General features: G+C 39.4%; 2 protein-coding genes across 2 annotated transcripts in view; one reads left to right on the top strand and one right to left on the bottom strand.

The window, feature by feature from the left end:
* The window catches only part of LOC311265823 (putative N-acetyltransferase camello), a 58646-nt gene extending 39895 nt beyond the window's left edge, over positions 1–18751 (top strand). Inside the window, exons 2-4 of the transcript XR_014623629.1 lie at positions 6853–6917; positions 7968–8102; positions 18661–18751. The gene's annotated coding sequence lies outside the window, so the exon portion shown is untranslated. The remainder of the gene's footprint in view (positions 1–6852; positions 6918–7967; positions 8103–18660) is intronic.
* Positions 18655–22373, bottom strand: cbln4 (cerebellin 4 precursor; the record flags this gene model as incomplete). Its single annotated transcript, XM_084367849.1, has 3 exons — positions 21672–22373; positions 20319–20435; positions 18655–18852 (listed from the first exon to the last, which is right to left on the bottom strand). The coding sequence occupies exons 1-3, from the start codon at positions 21936–21938 to the stop codon at positions 18655–18657; spliced, it is 582 nt and encodes a 193-aa protein (XP_084223975.1). The 5' UTR covers positions 21939–22373.
* Positions 22374–22975: the final 602 nt, after the last annotated feature.

Genomic DNA, 22975 nt, shown 5'->3' with positions numbered 1-22975 from the left:
ATTAACCATTAACACAGTATTATAAACAATCAACTTTACAATAAACAATTGCAAATTGTTTCTAAAGCATTTCATTGTTTATTAACACTTTATTAACTACAGTGTAATTAACTCTAAATTTACCATTTATTAAAGATGTTTATTTTCAAACTTGGGATAATTGTTTTGTTTTTTATTTGTTTAATGTTCAGATACATTTTCATCAACCATATAACCACAATTTCAACCACAAGTTTAACAGTACATATGTCAGAAATCACACTTTTTGTTGGGGACCCACTCAGATGACCAGCTGTGGGTCCCAGGGACTCATTATATTGAAAACCTGTCAACGCCACTGACTAAGTTTCGATATAAAAATGGGTATGTGTGCTGAGGTCAGAGAATAGACACTGATAAGGCAAGAGAATATCTGTGAGAGCATGAACACTGCACTGATTAAACAAAGCCTTGTGAGGCAGAGCACAATATCTCATTAATGAGTCATTTGGATCGACAAACTGACAAATAAGTCAAAATCAAACAGGTATGAATTCCCATGAAGAGGTTTGACAACAAAAGCACATTTATTTTTCTTGACTAAACTCTGGAAAAAATGATTAATTGCTGGATTTGAAAAAAATATCGTAACAAACCATGTATGACTGCTTTTGAACTTTTTTCCATTGATTTTAAGAGGGATTAAGAGCCACTGTGAGCTCTTAAACTCAAGTGTGGGTAATTGCAAAAGCACGACACAATCTGTTATTCAAATCCAAAGAGTATTTCCTGTAGACCTGTAGTGATGGTTGAAGATGCTTTGTTGTTTGAGGCAGAAAAATATGGCAAACCCATTTTGCAGCAGGTACATGTACAGCAGAGGTACACTCAAAGGACTCAGTTTTAAGTAATCCCTTTTCATCAAGGCAAAGACGTTTATTATCTCTGCCAGGCATAACCCTGAAAGGAGAGCGTTTGTGTGGTTGTGTGTGTGTGTGTGGTTGTGTGCATGTGTGTGTGTGTGTGTGTGTGTGTGTGGTTGTGGACTTGTACTGCTCACATTGTGGGGACATAAGTCTGTTTACACATTATGGGGACCCACCTTTCTGTTTTGGGGACAAAAACAAGTCCCCATAATGAAAATTATTACGTTTTAGGGTAAATACTTGGTTTTGGGGTAGGGTTGGATTTAGGTTAGGGTTAGGCAAGTAATGGTTATGGGTATGGTTAGGATGAGGCTCCAGGAAATGAATGTAAGTCTATGTAGTGTACCCAAAATTGAAAAACATGACTATTGTGTTCATTTCTGACTGGGAAACTTTGAGGACACATTTCAGACTTTAGACCAGTCAACTGGGGACGGCTTGTCAAACTGGGGACCAAAGCTGTGTAACCAATTGGTAAATAGCTGACTTTATGGTCAGTGGTCAAGGTGAGGGTAAAAATTTAGGCAAATTGTTGGTGGTTGATGGTTAGGATTAGGAAGAGTCTCCAGGAAATTAAGTCTATCGCTGCATTTGAAACCCCAAGGTACACCTGATACTTTCAAGGTTTCTGACCATACTTGCCAAACTGATTTTCCCAGGAGACTCCTGTTTTTCATTCCCCTCTCTCGGTATCCTCCTGGGGTCACAGTTCTCTTGTATTTCTCCCAATTTCTGTCAATTTTTCACACTTTTTTCCCTTCTTAGTTATCATACAGCATGAAGTCTGCTGTACTGTCGCACCTCGTCCTCCTCAGTGGGTGAGAGACAGACAGAGAAATGGAGAGGAGACAGAATATTTAAACAAACAGATGCCCAGGGGAGAAGAAATCCTGTTTCTTACGTTTAGTTTCAAAGGAAAGAGGTTGCAAAAACTGCCACATCATTTTTTTTCTGTCAATCACAGACGTCACACAGAGTTAATCCCCATTGAGAGGCTGACAAACGGGGCACAGACTCTCTTAGGGACAGGGGCAGAAATGAATGGATGAATGAACTGATAAATGTTATATTATGCCACAGATTTACACTAGAGGGCAAATTATTCTCTGGTGTTCTCTGAGAATTAAAAGCAAAATTAAAGATATTTGGCATACAAAGTTCATATACCATTTGACTTGTTATTTTGTTATTTTCATTTTCGAATGTAACCAGAATGCAGGAAACGCCTTTTTGGATCAATTTTAGGACTCCCAGAAACCCCACTGTGGCTTTGAAATCTTCCCTTTGAAAATCATCCCCACATTTGTATTTAAAAAAGAAAGTGCAATTATACCAAACAAACAAATATATCATCATAATAGCTGCTACACTTCATCTGTAGATCCAGCAGGTGAGATTTCACTCACAAGTTTTCTTTACACGGCCAAAACTGCAGTGAATATGGTTTCACTTTGAGAAACACACACTACCACTCAACAACTATGTTTTGCCTATTATATATTTACAGGAAAGTGCTCCATTATTCTACCAGATAGAAGTTGGAGGTGAGACTTTAACACTAGAGTTCACATCCCGAGTCCACTGTTGGATACAAAAGCACTTTGCCTAAGGCTCAGGATGTCTTGTGACTTCAGTTATGTGTTATCTATGTGAACTTGTCTCATGTTTCAAGTCACTGTTGATTTTTCCAGTATTTAACAAAGACCTATACTTTATTTAAAGAGCTCATATTGTAGGGCAAACATTACACTGTTAGTGTGATATCATATCTTATATGATATGAGACGGGGTACGCAGTGTTTTCAGTCAGAGAGGACAACATGTAACATATCTTGTTGTTCTTTGTGATCGTGATGATGATATAAAACAAAACAAACGGCTGATACTGTCCACGCACGAAGAACGCAACATTAGGCTTTTAGCAAGTGGCAAAATTACATGTTTACTTTTAGCAACGCGCCTTCTAGCTGCTGAAATTGTCATGGGGGCAAAGGAGGATGTCAAGTGATGTTGCTACAGGTGCACTGGCCATCCTCAATTACTAGGAGAACATGTATTTTTTGAACTAGTATTTATATTATTTTATTATTATTAACATTTAAATACAAAATCAAGACCAGAAAACAGATTATTTTTTAATATGTAGTTTTTCCTTTGTCAATGTCTCATTTTCTACATTATTTGAACATGGCAGCATCAGTTTTTGAAAGCAACTAATGTCCCCACTGATTTAGGAATCAGATCAGAGGATGCGTCTACATTTATTCTCGCAGGTAGGACTTGCTGAAAAGGTCACAATGAAACTGTTTTGACACGTGTTATGTTGCGTTAACCATATAACATTTTCTTATTCGATGAATAAGCTTGACATCTTGATCACATGAAACGCTGCCTCATGACCATGAGGAAACAACATTTCAGAGATCATCTTTGTCCCCTGTGGACTCCTGTGGTTGCATCGATAGTCAAGAAGGTTAATATTGGATGATTCTGTAAAACCCCAGACTATTGTTGATTAAAAAAAAAAATACAATTATTATACAATATTTGCAACAGTTTCTCACTCCCAGTTCACCAAATAAGGCAATAATACACAATCTACAACATCTGGTCAGACTTTCAAAAATTAAGCACTCTGACAAACATTTCACATATTATGAGTTTTTATGACTCTTTGGAAACACGATCAGCTCCCGTCTCACGGCTGTACGCGATGAAGATGGGCCTGATGGAATCTGGGGGTTTGGTTTAGGAAAATCATAACATGGGTTAAAGTGACTGCACTCAGTCTTGTAACTTTCTTTATGCAAGAGACAAAACTCAAAAACTCAAAAACAAATAACTCAGCACTTTACAAATGGGATACACACCTCTGTCTCCTGACAGAATGTCCAGTGTACGACTCATCCAGCAACTCTGCTCACCCCCAAGAAGTGATGCTAGAGGGTTACCTACAATGCCAAACGTAGAAGCATAGGGCCACAGACCAGGTGGAGGTATTTGACCAGTTGGGAGTGAGAACAGGCTGCACTTGCACATGGCAACTACATTCCAGTTGATATAAGGGAACAATTATGGTTATGGTTAATAAAAAACACAACCTGTATTCATGCAGGCCTGTATTCAGAGACATGTTATGATTTCTCGCATGGACTCACTATTTTCTGCATTGGCACTGAACATGTGTTGGACAAAAATGTAATTCATTGGATACTAGGCTGGTTACACAAAAGTTAATAATGTAAGACTCTAATAAGATCAAACGTTTTTTTTCCTTATAATTCTTGAGGCCATTTCAGTTGAACATAATGACACACTCTGAAATCCATCGGAGCAGAAGAATGAATCATGTGATATGTATGAAATTACACAGTTGCTTAAGATTTGATCACTGCAATCAGCTGAAGTCGTACAAGTATTTGTCGACAAGCTGAATGTGTCTGTACACTCTCAGCTCGTCATGTCAAGGACCTCCTGCAGACACAATTCAACACACTGCAATTAGGTCTGTGACACCATGTTGAAAACACACTTGCGGGCCAAGAAATCGCACTTTAGAATAAAAACGCAGATTTAGTTTTCAAAGGGTGAATATGTCTCATTTGTGTAAGTCATCTTTGGTACTTATGGATGATGAACTGCACCTCACTTGGAGGAAGAACAGCAGGAATCAGTATTTAGACCCTCACCTGCGTATGTGGGCTTAGAGCGCTATAATGAGCTATTTAAGAACACAAATGAAACTCTACTCAGCCGCATCCTGTTTAGCTTCAGGGAAGTCTTAAAGGTCATTGCTTGATTTGTTGATGCTATTTCTGATTGCTAACATATCCATTGTCAGGCTGTCTATACATCTGTATGTCTTTTCAAACTGGGAGATGCTTTATATATATATGTTCACCCTCCCTCCCCCTCACAACTTACATACTGATTGTCTATCAAGGCCACTAATGCACTTTTGATATGAGTCATTCTTGAGCTGCCATAACAGTAAGTAGTCTCTCTTCCTCCTGCCTTCCTTGCTTCTGGGTTTCAAAGGAGACGGATGACGAGACAATGGTAATTCATCTTCATCATGCTGTCCACATTACCATTAACATGCAGCTCTTTTCCTTACATAATGCAGCTCGACTCACTCAAGAGTGCATTCAAAGGAGCAGTACAATATCCTGAGAGCACGGCACGTCATTTGTGGTTAATATCATCAAGACATCAAGGAGGAAGAGTCGAGTGGAAGATGGCAGAGCTGGTTTTCCACGTGTGCGTTTAATATCAAATTAACAGCTATAGCTACTAAATCATGTAACGGAAAAAAAGATTTAGAAATATAATTTCGAAATAAGCTGTATGCGGGGGTGAAGTGTATATACACTGCTTATTTCTCAGGTGTAAAATGTAATAATACAACATAGAATATTGATTTTATTTTTTGCGGAAAGCCTTCTGTGGCTGCTTCACTTTCACTCTATTTCAGATGCCTTACAGTGCACCAGCAAAATGAGAAACCTGGAATTTATATTTACCAGTGCAGTACCCGTCCAAGACACGCTGCTCAGGTGCACTGTGCAGTTTTTGGGAAGACATTTTAATCAGATGAGAAAGATCTTCATTGACTTTTTTTTTTTATGACTTAACAAACTGAAAAAACTTTTTGTTTTCATGACTGAATAACAAACAAAGTGATGTTAAAGGACACAATTTCATACTGTTTTACTTTGTTTATATTTGGCGGACTCTGCTACATTTCTAGCTTCAGACTGTGTTCTGGGGGACCTTTATTATATATTATTTTGTATTATTACCTCATTAATAGTGTAAATATTAAAATTCTTAGTTTGAATTTCTTGTCAAAGAAAGATCTTTAAAGATATTTTTCATATTTTTTTCTAAATGTACAGTTCAGTTTAAAGTTTGACCATGAATAAACTATTCAGCGCCTCAGTACCAAAGACGACCTCATGCTTGAGTGACAGCTATTGTTTATCCATGCGACAGTCTGGTTGCCATGGTAATGCATTACGTATGACTATTAACCAATTCTCTGATTGAGAAGGAATGTTATCCATTAGACGGGAAGAAATACTGACTGGAGGGGGGCTTTAAGCTTGTTGTCGAACATGTAATATTTAAGATTACAAATCTGCATGACTACATTGATACTTTCCGAGTCGGACCACAATAATCAGAGAGAAGCGTCCCAGAGGAGATGACGGTGCTAGCAAGCAACAGCAAACATTTTAGCCCCCGCGGCTAACATAAGCTAGCATACAACTATTAGCAGAAATTTTAAACCTCACTTCCAGTTCCTGCTCTCCATTTTGTTTAAGTCTGCTTCCCCATTAGATCACGTGAGAGGGATCATGTAAAGCCAGAGTGTTGAAGCCATGCCCCCGCCGCTGCACAGAGCAGGGTCAGCAGTTTATTATTCAAAATGTATTTATATTGAATGTCTTGCACCAAATTCAAGACTACACTTCCTTCGGTCCTCAGCACCTGCCAAGTTCGAAGTAGATCCAATGAACCATTCTCAAGATAAGCGAATAATGTACAGATGGACAGGAAGAGACTCCTTGCTTTGTAGTGAGAGTTAAAAGATTGTGTTTTTTGGAGGTGTTAAACATTTAGTTGTCACTGTTTTAGTGGGCATGTTTGATAAAGTGAATATAACTAAGACAAATGCAGCACACGTCAGAAATGTATTAGTACTGTACCTTTGTAAAACAGGGTAAAACTGAAATATAGAAAACGCTGGAGAATAAAACAGCATACGATACAATATTACAATATGCTGCGCTCACTGACCAGGTAAAATTACACTATTATCATACAGGCTCCACTCCTACAGACATAAAGATCTGCTGTTTTATAAATTCCACCTGGAAATGATGGACATATTGTGATTTAGCTCCTCTATTCTTGTTTTTCTCTTCCTGCCAAAAATACCCAGCTTCCTCTCCCCAGCACCAGGTCCCTCCAGACACCGACAGCTGCCTGAATTACAAAGGTAGCAATGTGAGTAATGAACCAACTGAAATCTCATCATATGGAGCGACTTTGAGTTACCCTGAGCAGCCCCTCTGACCCTAGCCTCTGCCTCTGAGCCTCGCCAAATGAGCTTTTCATTTACTATTCAGAAATGAGAATGAGGCATGTTGCAGGCACAGAGGTGCTCTGAAGAACCGCACTGCATGCAAAACGCTTTCTTTTTTTTTTTTGTTGCACTCCTTAAGCCCAACAAATCAGCAGTTCTGTTCCAAGCTTATTTGCATACAGTGCTTACGTATTCTGCCTATGTGCACGGCATGAAAGTATAAATTTCACGGCAGCACTGTTTGATGCTCATTAAATTGTTTGGAACTGGCTTTAGCTGAATACATGCTGTCATGCGTATTTTTTTCCCCAGATTTTTGTGAAGCAAAACATGTTATTATTTAATGGCCAACGCTTTGATCTGGCTGATGTATAATGCACAGGCATTGAAGACCAAGTTTAGCAGAGATGATTAAAGCTGTCTGAAAGATGATATACCATTAACTTCTGGCTTTGATCGAAAATGCCACATTTTAAGGTAATAGGAGCCCTGAAGAAATGCCAGAGAGAGCGGCCATGAGCAAATATATAATATTGTTTGCAATTTGTGCGAGAGAAATGTGCTTGAAAAGCGATCAGACATGAGTGAGGATATACACAGAATGTTTTAATCTACTTGGAGGATCCATTGTAGCTCCAACAATAACCAGCAAATAGGCCCCTTCTTATATAAAGTGGAGGCTCATTTGAATAACACCGCACCCCAATCAGAGTAATTCCGCCCAGGGCTTGAGAACTACCTTTGTGGAGACCCACCGGTAGCACTAGCATTGTGCTGATCGCAAGATTTAAGCACAGCTGCTCTGTCGCTAGCTGCAGCGACCAGCACAATAGTCTATTTAACAAAATAAGGACCAGCTAGGAGTTAAACACAAGAGTTTCTCTGTCGTTGGCTGCAAGAATCAACACATAAGTCTTACTGTCCTCACCCTAACTGTTAACTGTTTGATTGTGTGTTTTACTCCTTGACAGCTCCAGCACCTTCACAAGCTCAAGGATGAGTGGATTTTTACCTCGGACTACATTATCAACGAGGGCCAGTAACTGTTCATGCTCAAGAATAAAGTGATTCTGGCCATCCGTGATCTCACTTCAAATTTGAAGACTGTAAGTTTTGCCATGATATATGTTGCTTTTTGTGTTTGTACTGCAGGGCTAGCTCAGGTACTGAGGTACAAACAACAAACTATGGTGATATTCATGGTAGGAGTCCTGCTAAGTACAAGCTAAAAGTGTTGCCGGCTCAGGCCTGTGTGAGAGCAGACTGGGCTTTTCATCTAAAATTGCGTTGCATTGAACTATATCTCCTTTGTCACAAGAGCTAATAATTTACAGTCTTATAGCGTTAAAGGTCAGCAGGTAGTGAGGTTAAAACAGTGATTATCCTCTATCATCCCATCCTCTTATGTTATGTTTGTCTCATGTGTAATGAAGCATCTTCACTCCAGTCAGGTATCCTACAAATTGACGCCATAACAGCAGCTGCGCGGCGGCACGTCCTTACTCCACTAAGGAGGAAATCAAAGGCTTCAAATCTCACAGGTGTCCCTGGCAACCTCTCTAACAATGAATGCCGCAAGGCTGGCTGAATGTTTATCACAGAGAAAAACTCTGCACTTATTTATTTGAAAACACGTCAATTTTCTGACTGTTGTGCTCGAAAAGCTTCGAGTTTTTCTTTTAAGACGGGCAGTGAAATAGACAGATAGGTGAGTGAATCCTGAGTACACCGGGCTGTATAGAGGGTCGACACAATGACAGGAACACCTACAAAATATAATGCAATCCATTACAAACTGCTTCAAACGCATCACTATAGAACTGAATCAACACTTCCCACACAGTTTCAACAAAAACTGGGCGATCTAAGCATCACAAAAGCAGTTGTTTATTCCAGAGCTGTCATATTTCTATGCCTTGAACCAAACAGGTATTGTCACTTTTTTCCTATATCATAGAAAATGTTGCTATTGTGTCCATCTCCCTACGAAAATGGGTGGATGGAAAGACTCGGATCCAGTTCATGACTCATGCAACCCTCATCTTCATCTTTTGCTACCTGAAGCACGTAGCTGTCTTATCTGCAAAAGTTGTTTACTTATTCAAGCACTGACTGATGCCTCCAGTCATACAAGAGAGGAGAAGATTATGAGGAATTAAGACTTTTTTAAAAAAAACACCGCCGGCATTGTCCTTGTTGTATTCGGTCGTTGTTCTTAGCTGTGTTGTTACCTAGACAGAAAAGAAACTGCCACTATGCCAACGTGTGATCAGTGAACACATCTCAAGGCCGACGTCTCACCCTGTATAAAGATTAAAACGTGCTTTATCGTAACAAAGTAGAAGGACAGAGAGAGGGTCACTACATGTGGACCATGAAAATGCTAACTGATGATTTCCTCAGACTTGTCCTGCTCGTTTGCTGTTGCTACGGCTGTCAGCTTTCCTTTCCAGCACAATGACAATGCTGGCACATTTTCCACTCGAACACTTGAAACAATGGGTTTTAAGTTTCACAAATAAGTGAACAAAAGCCGGCTACTCATTTCTGGCCTACACCTGCAGACTGTGTTGCCAGATGTAATCAGCTCTGGCTAATGCAAGCTAATGCAAAGACTAAAACCTTAAGTTTAGGAGCAGCATTGTTCTTGTATTGCAGGGTAGCTAATTAGCCCTAGCAATGTATTGTAAACAGAGTTGAGTAGTGTTACCAGAGGATGCAAGTTTACCGTTGAAACTTATTGAATCACCTTCACAGCTCTTTGATAGTCTTATATTTTTGATTACAGACCATAAGATCGAGTGGGTACAGGAGTGCATATAGCCTAATAAGTTCATACATCATGCGTTTGCTTGACCTGCAACAAAAAGGTTGAATTGTTTGAATTACATGAAAGCATGTCTATAAAACGGTGCGTAGAGCTGGAACATTTTCACATCTTACTCAGTGAGTGGAGGATTTATTTTCGACCAAGTCAGAGGTGATTATGGAAACACAAACCAAGTGTGTTTTGGTGAGTTTTATTTCGTTTATGTCGTGTTTAAATGAAGTGTGTTTTACAACGATTCAACAAAGCATTTAAGCTTGACCTTTTATGAGTTGATTTATAACACTTAAAGCTAAAGAGCTTGTAAAACGTAGCAAACTTGCCGCTCGCATACATCTACCAGATGAAACTACAGCGGCTATCAGACTCTCGCCTCTTGCCTCTTGTGGCACAAAACGGTATTTCGGGCTAGCTGGTTAGCATGCTAACTTCAGTACAGACATCTCTGCAACACAGTATATAAACATCTTTGACATAATGTCAACATTGTCGCTTCTTCACATGCTGTTGAAAATGCTGGCTTATTTTTGAATGTTTTAAACTAAAATTCTGACCATGTTTTACATACTGGCCATTTAAATAACGTGTGTAGCTCTTGTTAGAGCCCGGTGCATACCATTTCTGTATGTGACAGCTCTGTCGTGCCTAGTTACAGCTGCTGAGCCGCGATTGGACAAATGCTTTTAGGGACCGAGTTAAGCAAATTGTCCCTCTTTATTTATTTAGATATAAAGACAAACATCTGTGCCAGTGTAAAGCACAGAAACGGCTTTACAATGTCTCTACTTTAACTTTTCTTTAAAGAAATAAGGTTTTCTTGCTGCTTGCATGAATGTTTTTAGATGTACACGACATTTTCAATGTTTTGTAAAGCAATGAGAGCAGAAATGCACAGTACCAACACAGCATGTAGTATCATTTCAACAGATTTTAAAAAAAAAAACTGTGAAAATCCACAATGTAATCCGACACATGCTTGTGCTTGTGTTTGTTGAAAGTGGGTATTGTTGACACCTTTTACCACACCTGGGATGAATGTTGTTTTTCTCTGTTTAGAGAAGGCTCATGTTTTGTTTTACTTGGATTAATGCTGAGTTATAATTCAGTTCAGGGGTTATATGTCCCAGCGGATGCAATCAAAGTGAACGGCGCTCTGCATATCTCAAACCGAGTGCTGGAATCAGTCCGTGTAAAGTGCTACACTGTTTAGAGGAAAATATATTCAATCACACCTCAATATTCTCCTCTGAAATGCCAGTAGAAAGGTCAGAATTAAGTTTGAAATTCACTGCAGCACACCTGCCACCATATAGCTTTTATGCAGCAGAGTTTGTTCCCAAAGCTACACGACCATAAAACCACAGAGTATAAAAGTTCTCCGAATGACCTTCTGTTCGCTGTCTAATGAAATTCATGTAAAGTAGAGAGATATGCAGTTTACTTAAAATGACTTTCTCGCTGGATCTTTTCTTATCTCGTAAACAGTCAATCTGACAGCATGAACACACCCGGGGAACAGATCAAGCTGCACTGGCAGATAATCTCCCAGCAAATGATTTTAGGATCAGATTCATTAACAGAGGGTATTACTGCTTTTTTTCGAGATGTAACACAAACATCAGAAAACAGGCTTCAACACAGTTACCGCCACTTTTAATTCAAAATGAATACAACATGTTAGATAAAAGGCCATTGGAAACCTCTGTTCGTCCACTAATGATACCATGTAACAGTTACTAATGAGACGTATTGCATGTGTTTTTTAATTCAAAATGTTCGACATGTTTGTTATTCATGGAAATGTAGCACCACAGTATATCCTGCACCAATCCACATGACTGGTTATTGAGTTAAGACCGTGTTATGATATAATTATAGATAGATTTGTCTATACAGTTATCATTTCTGAACCATTTTACAAACCAAAAGCGGAATATTTAAAGTGGTGATACAATTTCACGCATAACCAGCAGTCAGCTGTGTTAAACACCATCAGTTCAGCCTGTTTGCTCTGAACTTGCCATCTGGCTTTTAATGGTTTTAAGCTTTTTTGTGCGTGTGTATTTGCTTACAATTCCCCAAATATGTTTTAGATGATTTTCATTGAAAATAGATGATTGTACTTTCAATAAGTTGATGTCCACATCATTTGGGAATCACAACATACAACTGTAAACATTTCATGTTTACTTTATATTTACATCATATTGTGCATTTCAAATATGACATGAAATGTATCTCCCGAGACAATGAGGAAAACTGCATAAAAGAAAAAGTCATAAACAACTTTAGGCTCCTGTTTTAAGGCCTTTCGTACGATGATGAAATCAGATAAGTGCACTGTCTACAAAGGCTGAGTTATCACACAGTAAAATCTGATTTAATTTTAGGAAATTTTTCGCAGAGCCCCACCCTTACTCATCCTCGGTTGATGTGGAAGGAGACAGAAATCAAAGAGGCAAAAAAGAAAATAAATGAAATTTGATTTCTTGTGTTAGAGTGCTGATATCCAAACTGAAAACGCAAAAACAAGATAATGTAATAGTTTGGTATGAATCCAAAAAGGCTGAAAAATTAACATGCAAACGTAAACCAACTTGTTTAAATGAAAGTTTTTAGCATCAGACATCTTGTTTCATGACAGTGATACTTTGGAGATAATCCGGTAACTCTTTATAACAAGGTACACAATATTGTGAGGCATGAATCAGGAACGAATCGTTCACGAGTGATGACTGAATAACTGTATATCGAGGACTATAAAGTAGATAATGATGAGTTAGTACAGAACAGAGTGGGGGACACTATATTAATGAATCATTAGGTAATAATCAGTTCATAAATATCTGTGAATCGACAAACTGACCTTTTCTCCATGACCTGTTCCTGATTAACTATGAGTGACATCAGCTACTGACTTCTCAATTAATTAGTAATTATTTAATCATTAGTTACTGTTTATGTAGCGAGTTGCCATAATCATGAAGTAATGAGGGGCTCTTTATTAACTACTCGGTATTATGTCTCACTTTACTTGAAGCATCACTAAAAGAGTAACTAATGATTCATTAATAAGTAATTAAAGGGTGTATGTGGTAACTACTCAGTATTATGTATCACTTATATATATATATATATATATAAAGAGTAACGTGTAAGTAATTAATATATAATGAGTCATCAGTAGTTTGTGCTACTTAGCAGCTGGTTCATAGTTAATCAGGAACATAAAGAACCACAAAAAAACTCATAAAGAATGACGTCAGTATGTCGAATCCCAGATATTTATGAACTAATCATTACCTAATGATTAATTACTGTAGTAGCTCCCAGTCTGTTCTAACTCATTAATCATTATCTACTGTATAGTCCTTGAATCACAGTTAGTAATTACTCATTATTAATTAATTATCAAGTCATTCATAATTCATTCTTCACCTTCTCCTTAGTAACTACTCAATTTTTGTGTATCTCACAGCAAAGTGTTGCCAATAATCTTGTTATAAATTAACCTGTACCAGGCGGATGGTTATTCAGTCAATACTCAACTATTCTGATTAGTTATTACTGCTTCTCAGTTATCTTCCACAACATCCCAAAGTACATAAAATCATCTTTTACTTTTTTGTCTTGATTTGTTTCTGCAAACATTGTAAAAAAATGTTGGGTTGATTCTTTAGATAGTTCCAGTAAAAGAATCCTGTCACTCAACTGGCACATATTTCCTATAACCTACTGAAAGAGGTGGAAAGCAAAGATACCGCACTCTTTAAGGTAAACAACAATGTAGAATATACATGATAAACCATAACGTTGTGTCCACTTATGGTCTGTAGCAGCCTTTAAAAAACAAGGACAAACATACAACATATTCCAAACATGAAATATTAAACACACAAGGAAGAAGAGGTAGAAAGGAAGAAAAAACAACAACAAAAAAAAGCCTCATTTGCAGCAAGTACAGACTGACGATACTGGCTCTGTTTCAACTCTTTGATGATGCTGGAAAATATCTGGAGTTCTACCATCACAGACACTAATTCAAACTGCAGAAGTCCCTTTCTGTTATGGACTAAATAAATTATGCATATACAAACACCATACTGAAGAGCATTGAAAATGAGGATGTAAAATAAGTGACCCAGAATTAGACGACTGCGACTTGTAGATCATGTTGACATGTTAAATAAATACTGGCATCTATGTGGAGGCTGGAGTGTGCTATAAAGATTACACATCTTATTAATTTACACATTCAAATAAGCATTTATGAAGTTATTAATTCAATTTGCAATTAAACTACATAATTAAATAACTATCTGGGGCATTGTTAAGCAAAGATTAATCACATTTGAAGTTAATGAATGATGTATGGATTAATTTTTCTTTAGCTGCACATATTTGTTTTGTATCTCCTAAAGAAATTTGCCCAAGCTTGTGATGACATATATAAAAAAACCTACTTTGGGAATACATTTTAAAATATCACGATTTTATTCATCATTTATAGCCTGACTTCAATACATTAATTTATTAGAATATTTAATGATCACATTAAACAGCCCACTTGCCAGGATAAAACGTTTCTGCAGACCACTGATACGTACACATTTGTTTGTGTCAAAGGCTCCAAACCATATTGACATTCATACTAAACGTGTCATATCAAAGGTGGAGGGGATGGAGGTGGAGTTACAGGATAGCCGAGAAGGCTGGGAAGCCAGTGACCACAGTCTGAGACTGTGTTTCAACATTTGAAAAGACAAACAAATGTGTTGCCATGTTTGTGGCGACAAAACCAGGTATTTTAAGCCAAAACATGGTCTTTTTCCAGACCTAACCAGGTGGGGTATTGTGCCTAAACCCCACAAAACCATAAGCACAGTGCTGTCAGAGGATAAAATTGAAAATTGAATCTAAATAATAAAAAAGACATTTTTAGACAAGTTTTAACATATTACTGGTTTGAATAAACAGACATTGCCAACATTTATTCTGGCTATCTCGTTGCATTAAAACATCTTAACCCTCTGATTTACAATTGCATCATTTAAATACAAAAAATAAGTAATAATGTAATTAACCAGTGGGGCTTTAATCATTTCAGTGACACAGTCCAGCCTCCTCAATCATTGTGTCAAACCTAGCAAAACCAAATGTAAAATAAAGTCAACCCGAAAGATGTCGATTGTTTCAGTTTAGCAAAAAAATATATGCATAGTGTCATAAAAAAATAGCAGGATGATTCAGTAAATGCCACCATTTTCTGTACCGCTTTCTGTCCATGAAAATGTTTTCAGTATTAAATGTTCAGCTCTGTTTCAATTGAAACACAGCTGTAGCTGGAAACCTTCAGGAGGCTTTTAAAGCTGCACAGTGCTTTCATTCCCACATTAGCCTCTTTTCAACTACCAGAAAAACTAAAGAATCACTTCCATCAAGCAATTTCCCATTTACAAAAAATTATACCAACGGTGCCAAGGGCAACATATCAATCACTGACAAAAATATGTCAACAAACAGCAACACAGCACCAAAAATTTGATCAGTGGAAGTGAAACACCCACAACACTTCAGAGAGGTTCAACCTGACGAGTGTGCAGATTTATTATTTCAGGCTGAAATAATGATTAAAATAAGCTCTGCAGAAAAGCCTCTGTAAGCTTTTAGGTTGATTTTTAACAATGCAGCTGCAGACTGCACCAGCAGCACACACTGCAGTAAGGCGGACAGTAACTCTGCTGAAGACATGAAGGGGGAGAGCCATCACATACTGTAAGCGTGCACTGAGCTCGAGAGCAACAATTAAGGAGTTTATTAATTCATCAGTTATCCCAGCTGCCCAGTGGAAGCTGTTTGTGCTCACCAACTGTGACAGGAATCTGTCTATTATCAGCATGTTAACCAATTATTGTTCTCAGATGTCCATTAAACTTAATCAAGGTCCATAAACCACAAGTCGGCTCGTGCAAGTCAATAAACAGACGGGGAGAAATTACATTTATACACTCCTAATTTTCAACAGCGAATGCATTTTGGGAGAAACACTGTCTGGATTTTGTTTTTGTTTTTGTTTTTCGTGACACAAAGGGTTTAATGAACATATCTGACAAGTCACAAAATGTGATGAATTTACCCAAATACCAACTGTAGCAGACTTTTGTGGTGATGATTAAGCCAGAAAGCATTTAGTGAAGGTCCAGGAAAAATCAAGGTTTTGGTTAGAAACTGAAAAAGGCAACACAAATAACCAAACCTATAACATTTCCCTAACTTTAAAGCTTCAAACCAGATTGTTTTGGCCACTTGGTGTTAGCAGAAACAAGCTATAAACTCTGACATATTATTGTGATTTAATTCAATATGGCTAATTTAGAAAGAAACAGTTGCCTCGTTACACATCCAGCAGATAGAAGCAACATTAGCATTTATTTGGAGGCATCTTTGTGCCAAGCCGATGAACGTACCTCAATATTTTGTTTACTATGAGCCTGTTTATTCCTCAGGCAGATATCTGGCTCTTTAGCTGCTAACTGCTCCATTATGCTCACCTGCCACTTCCTAAAATTGCCTGTCTGTCGCTTGGTAGCTGGGAAGGTAGCGGTACTATAGGTTTATCCAAGCTCATTTGCTGAAAACAGCTGCTGCTACAGCTAAAAACAACGTGATAAGAGCTGTGAGAGTGAAGCGAAACACAGCTGTTGTGGGCTGTAACACTACAACACACTTCATAGATCTGACGGGGAACTGCAGAGACAGGAGATAAATCTGTATGCGTCTATCACTGCAAGCAACACTGGTCACATACAAATAGTCAAATGATTCATTATTAATATAGAAATTTTGATTCTAGCCACTTCTATTGCTTAAACTCAACCAGACACTGGACTTAGGATGCTAACTTCAGTCTCCAGAGGCACAGGAGTCACAGTTTTGTACCAGAGTGCAAAATAACAATCCAGGCAAGCTTCCCTCAAAACATACTTGGCAAAACAAATGGATGCGATATGAATGTAATTTCTGGGAGACAGGGTTGACAGGTAAAATAAACCAGACCGCAATAAAACAACAAAAGCCAAAATATCAGCATGAAGAAGATTAAATACAACCTCTGATCATGGATGGGTTTTGACACAACAGGCCCCTGGGCACAGACAGGTGAGATCCCTCCTACATGTGAGCAAGACTTTAAAGATCAGATCACACCGATCAATCGCTTTGAGTCCCTTTGTGGTCAATTCTTTGTTTCTTCATGTTCAATTTGCGTCTCTTGATGTCAATTTTCATCTGTTTGTGGTGGATTTGTCGTCACTACCAAGGAAAAGCAACCAGCTGGTCGAGTATGAAAGGAGGATATTACGATCTGAATTTATGTTTCTTGTTATGCAGCGACCTCTAGTGGCTGTTTTAAGTGTTACAGCTGCAAAGGAGGAAGCGAGGAGAAGTACTATAAAGTCCGTACGGGGGAGGAGGTCAGGGACAGATGGTCGAGTTAAACGGGCACAAGACTTTCATCCGGCAGCTGTTTATGTCCAGTTTGAAACCAGAAGTTAAGTAAGTTATTTTAACTCGTTAATATATTGAAGTAACATCGAGAAACATAACAAAATGCTACTTACATAACGTAGGTATGTTTGTAACTGATGTTTTCCTGAACCAAATTATGTAGTTTATGTGCCGAAACCTAACCAAAGTTCGACCGTGTGACGAAGGTCCAGTACAGCTGTTGCTGGTACACTGCAGCGGTCGTGTTATTTCGGGAACAATATCTCACTCTGGAAGTCTGAGGCAATCTACCTTTTGAGTCTTTTTGATATGAGTGGAGAATGGAGAAAGCGGTGCGTCTCCAGGCCTTGAGCTGAAGAGTTGAGAATATTTCAACTTCTATAAAGTGCAACCTTGGTGCAAGAGAGGGATGCACACCAGGCGTGCCTGATGGGAAAACAATGTTTTTGCTGGCGACGCATTTCTAGCGACGCATCTTGGAGCAACTGCCCACGTATGACAGCTCTTGGTGCTCGCTTAGCAACTTTGAGGCTATTTTGAATCTCTTTGTAGTCCTTCAATCTCTTTATAATGGTTTTGGTGTCACTTTGCATCTTTTTGGGGTTAGTTTTGCACCTCTTTCCGTGGATATGCCCAGGGGCCCAAGGGATCAGGGGGCCCCTATATACCCAGAGGACCTATTCAGTAATACACTCATGCCTCTGATCACTTAACACACTTTGCAAATTGCAGTAATTGCCCTTTTAAATCAGGTTGAAAGTAATTTGCTCCATCAAGTAACTTCCACAGATATTTCACCGCTATCATCCCTCTCATCCGACCAACACTCGGCCTGGAACAGTTAGCTCATTACCTCCCCAACACTTCACAATGGGAATACTTTGGTGATGACAAGTCACACAAGTAACACAAGCATATACAGTTTACACGCAGAAGGCAGATGTACTTGAATGCAACAGTTGCCATGAAAAAAATCAGTATGCTAAATATGTTCCGACAAGTCAAAGTTTGAAAAGTACTTCTGGGATGTTTTAGTGTTCCTCTCTGAGGCTGCTTGAGTGACAGGAACATACAGTAGCGATAGGGAACATTTTCAAGTCTCTCTCATCCGGACGGGGGACTCGGCACTTCCAGAGAATGAGAATGATTTGCGAAGTCTTTATGTCCTCTCTCCGTTCTGATCCATTTCCATCTATCATTTTTCAACCACTTGGCAAGATCCAACGGACGCAGCAGCAATGTTTTGATTATACAGTGACAACACATTATGAAGAAGTCAGTGAGCCTTACAATCTTCTTTTTTTCTCTTTTCTTTTTTTTTTTTTTTACAGAGGGAACACAAGAAAGCCAGAGAATGTTGAATATTGCCATCCGCCAACTAGGTTTCCCTTCTCCAGCTTCAGGTAGACTTTGTCCTCTTTTTCTAGATAGAGCAGAACTCCGTTGGTGGCCGCCTCACGAGTTACATCTTTGTCGCCCGCAAAGGCAGAGATGACGGGTTTCCCATTCAACATCAAGTTCACCTGGACAACAGAAATAACAATTAGCAACGTGGAAAGGAAAAATGATACGTTTTGAGGATATAGAAGCAAAGGTTACTCTTATTTGTAACTTGACCTTGTTAAAATAACTACGAATGAGTAAGAAAAAACATCAAGTAAATCTGTCAGTCAGTGAGTTCATATTAAGGGACTGTACGTTAATTATCAGGGAGGGGGAGCTTGTGTATTTCTTTTTTTGTTCTGAAGTGAGGCTTGGCTGACTTTTTGGAAAAGCAGGGGGAGGGGATTTAGATTTTTTCCTCATCCCAGACTTATATTTTATATTAATATTAATACAAATAAACTTTATTTATGCAGCACTTTTCTAAACAGCGTTACATTAAGCTTTTACAAACTTTCAATTTAGTGAGCCAAGTAGTCAAATGTTCTTTGTGTGCCGGTCTTTCCCCAGTCTATCATTATTAACAACTGACATTTATGTATCTTGTGCTTATCTTATTTTTTAAACATAATTATAGTTTTGTTTATTTTTTTCTGTTTTAGCTCTTTGGTTTATTTTTCTTTTCGCTGAGATTTATCTTTATATGCCCTTTTGTTTTTTGTTTTTTTAAATCTAGTCCTTTAATGCATTATAGGGTTTTTTGTGTGTCTTGTTATTAGTGCAAATAGATATACTGATGTAAAACAAAATCAGTTTATTACTATTATTAAATACAAGTTGGTAAGTAAAAGTACAAACAAATGAAATGTATTTTTAAACACTGTCTCTAATTAATCAAGAACGTCTGTGTGACATCTTACTAAAAAACTCAATGAGGGGCGGCTGTGGCTCAGGGGTAGAGCCGGCGTCTTGTTATCGAAAGGTCGCAAGGTGGGCAAGATACTGAACCCCAAACTACTGCCTCTTGCATGGCAGCCACCACAATCAGCGTATGAATTACTGTAAGTCACTTTGGACAAAAGCGTCTGCTAAATGTCCTAAATGTAAAAATGTAAGTCACCGGGGCCACCAGCACCAGGTCGGTTGTCTCAGGCAAGTCATCTTTCAGTAGATTCACTGTGGTCTCTCTTCAGAACGACTGTTGTAACGAACGGTGAAGCTCAGGGCAAGAAATGCCTCATCGTATTTCCTTGTCTTTGTTTTTCCCTCCCCTAGGGGGCGCTCCCCCTCACTTTGGGAACCTCTGTGGTTCAACATCTTAAATTGTTTATCCTTAGCCTCTTTTAGTAAATTGGGTTGTACCAATGCTTTAATATTACTTTGCTGGGGGGAGGAGTTTGCAAATTGTTTTCTAATGGGAGTGTCTAAATAAAATATAATTAATGCTGTGTAGCTTTTTTTAGTTTTTTTACCCTCACCCCTCCCCACACCAATAATTTCCACACGGTCCCTAAGTGAGACATTTTTTTCCAATCTGCCACTAAAACAGGTTCACAACTCAATCAACTGCACAGCTGTGAAACAAACAAACAAACAAACTGATTACCTGTATGGTTTGGCTCTGGTACACTTTAATGACATGGAAGTTAAAACTGTAGACTCCTTTTCTCGGGGACAAAAAAACTGATTCAAACGTGAAGTAGTTTCCTATATTCACAAGAATCTACGAGAGAGGAAGAAGAAGAAGAAGAGAAAAACACTGTGAAAAGGTGTTTATATAGCCGGCACCTCAACAAAGGCTTCCATTTCAATGGGGATTAAATATATAAATATTAAAATCAGCCACACAGGAGTCAGTATTGTGTCGACCAGACTCGTCCCTGCTCACACACAAACTGGGTGCGACACCAGACCTGAACCCGGCAGTAAACCTTCCTCCATCACAGGAGACTAAAATGATGCTGTAATCCACAGTAGCTTCACTTTTTCTCCACACGTGAGACCTCCACTGATAAAAGAAGCAGGAGCCTCCTTTAACAGAGTCACCTGATGAATATTAAAGTGTCAAAATAATAAATGAAATACATTTTTCTTACTTTTCCAGCCAGCCTGAATATGTGAGCCCAGCACAGCACTTACCGCTGTCTCCTGAGTGTCACTAAAAGGTTTTAAGCACCCTCCTGTGCTGTCAGACATACTGTATTTACATTAGCGCACATCATGAACTTCTTCTTCTTCTTCTTCTTCGGGGGTCCTGATTGATTGATGGAGGCAGCAGAGGCTCCTGTCACCACCAGCAGAGCCTCCAACACCTCAGTCCCAACCTGTTAAAGACGAAGGCTGAGCCAGGACCTTTGACAAAATTTGGCTTTCATATAGCAACAGCGTGCACGCGACCCACACCAATCAGATCAGTTGCAGTTGTGTTGTGACTGCGAAAGATCACGTTATGTAATTCAAACGAGAGGGCAGCGGATCAGCTGAGTGGTGCTGTTGTGAACACCTTGCGCTGCCCACCTCTGTATGACTAATCACCTTCTCCTTCTTGTTGTTTTCTGATTTGTTTGTGTGTGGAAGGTGAGGGTGGTGCGCGCGTGTCCGTGCTCGCGCGTGCAGGGGGTGGCTCGAGGCGAAAACAGAGGAGTGCGTGTGCAGGCACCGCAGGATCCAGTCACTTTCCCCCCCCCCCAAACGTGCCAGATTGCGCGCTTGTGCCGACTTCCACATGCCAACTGCAAACTACAGGGCTCAGACTAAAACTCTGCTGCACTTTAATGTTCTGCACCACAACAAGTCACAACTGAGCGTCAGGGATGAAGGTTGAACACAAACAGAGAAGGATTGACTCAAAGACTGACAGGTTTTGGGGGGGAAAGAGGAGATTAACCAGAAAAGTGCAATTAAGAGCGAATTTACCCACTTTTTGACCTCATTAGTTCAGAAAAAAAAGCGTCTTAACCTGATCGAAGTAGATTATTCTCGTTTTGTTGCTCATCTCCGACGGCTCGTGGTTGTTGCTCCGGACTGCAGAGAAAGCCACCTTGGAGTTGGCGGCGCGCACCGAGATGCCGAGCGGAGACGACGAAGCCTTCCAGTCCGTGGTCGGGTTCGAGTCGCACACCACCAGGCATTTCCCCTCCAGGACGATGGGCTCCGTGTCATTCTGAGCTCTCGCCACCTCAGAGATCACAGTCCAGCTGAGCATCAGTATGAGGGAGTTCACCATGGTGTTTTCCCCCTCTCTCTCTCCTTCTCTCCCCTCTCTGTCCCTCTGTGTGACAGCTGTGGCAGCGCCGATTCGCAAAAAAAAAAGAAAGAGAGACCGTCTCCTGCACCACACCAAGTTTCCGAGTCCCTCCACTGGTCTCCCCCGCCGCAGACGCCCTCTGACGCGCTGATATTCTCTTACTGGGTCCAGAAATGTGCCATATCCGAGCGAGACATACACCCAAAAAAACAAGAAAAAAGAAAAAGAGAATCAAAACCTTCTAAACAAAATGTAACGCGGAGATAGCCGAGTGTAATCTATGCGCCTCATGTTCAGGTAGACCTCATTCAAAGCGCTAAAATCAGACACAAGTAGAACATGTGGAATATGTGAGAGGAAGCGGTTCCAGTCCTCCAGTCGATAAATCGTCCATAGCCCTCACTCCCACTCCGAATAACGCGTCTGACAGCAGATGTTCCCGCAGTGATGTGCTGCGTGTGTGCGCGCCCCGACATCCACTTTACGCACGCACAGAAGTTATAATTAACTTTCCTCTGCGTAATTTGCCAAAAGCTTATGTTTCTCTAATTCTCTATAAAATATCCCCCAACTTAAACACACATTCATTATTGGACCGTGTTAATGACACGGAGAGGATTCACTGAATCTACAGTTCCAGCTGTCATTTTCTCGGATCTGGGAACAAATACGTAAAAGAATTATCCCCAGACACATTTTTCTGATGATTTTTTTTTCCTCTCCAGTTTTTAAGGACTGTAATGTAGAAGTATAGAGCTGGAAATGCCCTCCAGCAAGAGTTTTTCTTGCACTGCCAGAGCTCCCCTGACCGCCTGGCTGTAGGTTTCACAGTAATGCAGTGACTCATCATAATCTCATTGCACAGGTGGGCTGAACATCTTTCAGGCTTAACTTGGAAAGAAAGTCAGAGATGGGACCTTTAGTCTCTAAACGGTGTCATGTCTGAAATCAGTGCTTCTCTCTCCGAGTCTAACTTCAAATTCATTACAGTAATCACACCTATTACCTCCCTGATA

This window comes from Pagrus pagrus, assembly GCF_965226575.1.
Source record: "Pagrus pagrus genome assembly, chromosome: 11".
In the NCBI taxonomy this organism is placed as follows: Eukaryota; Metazoa; Chordata; class Actinopteri; order Spariformes; family Sparidae; genus Pagrus; species Pagrus pagrus.
Note: the sequence above shows the minus strand (reverse complement) of the source record. Positions and strands in the feature narration are given on the sequence as shown.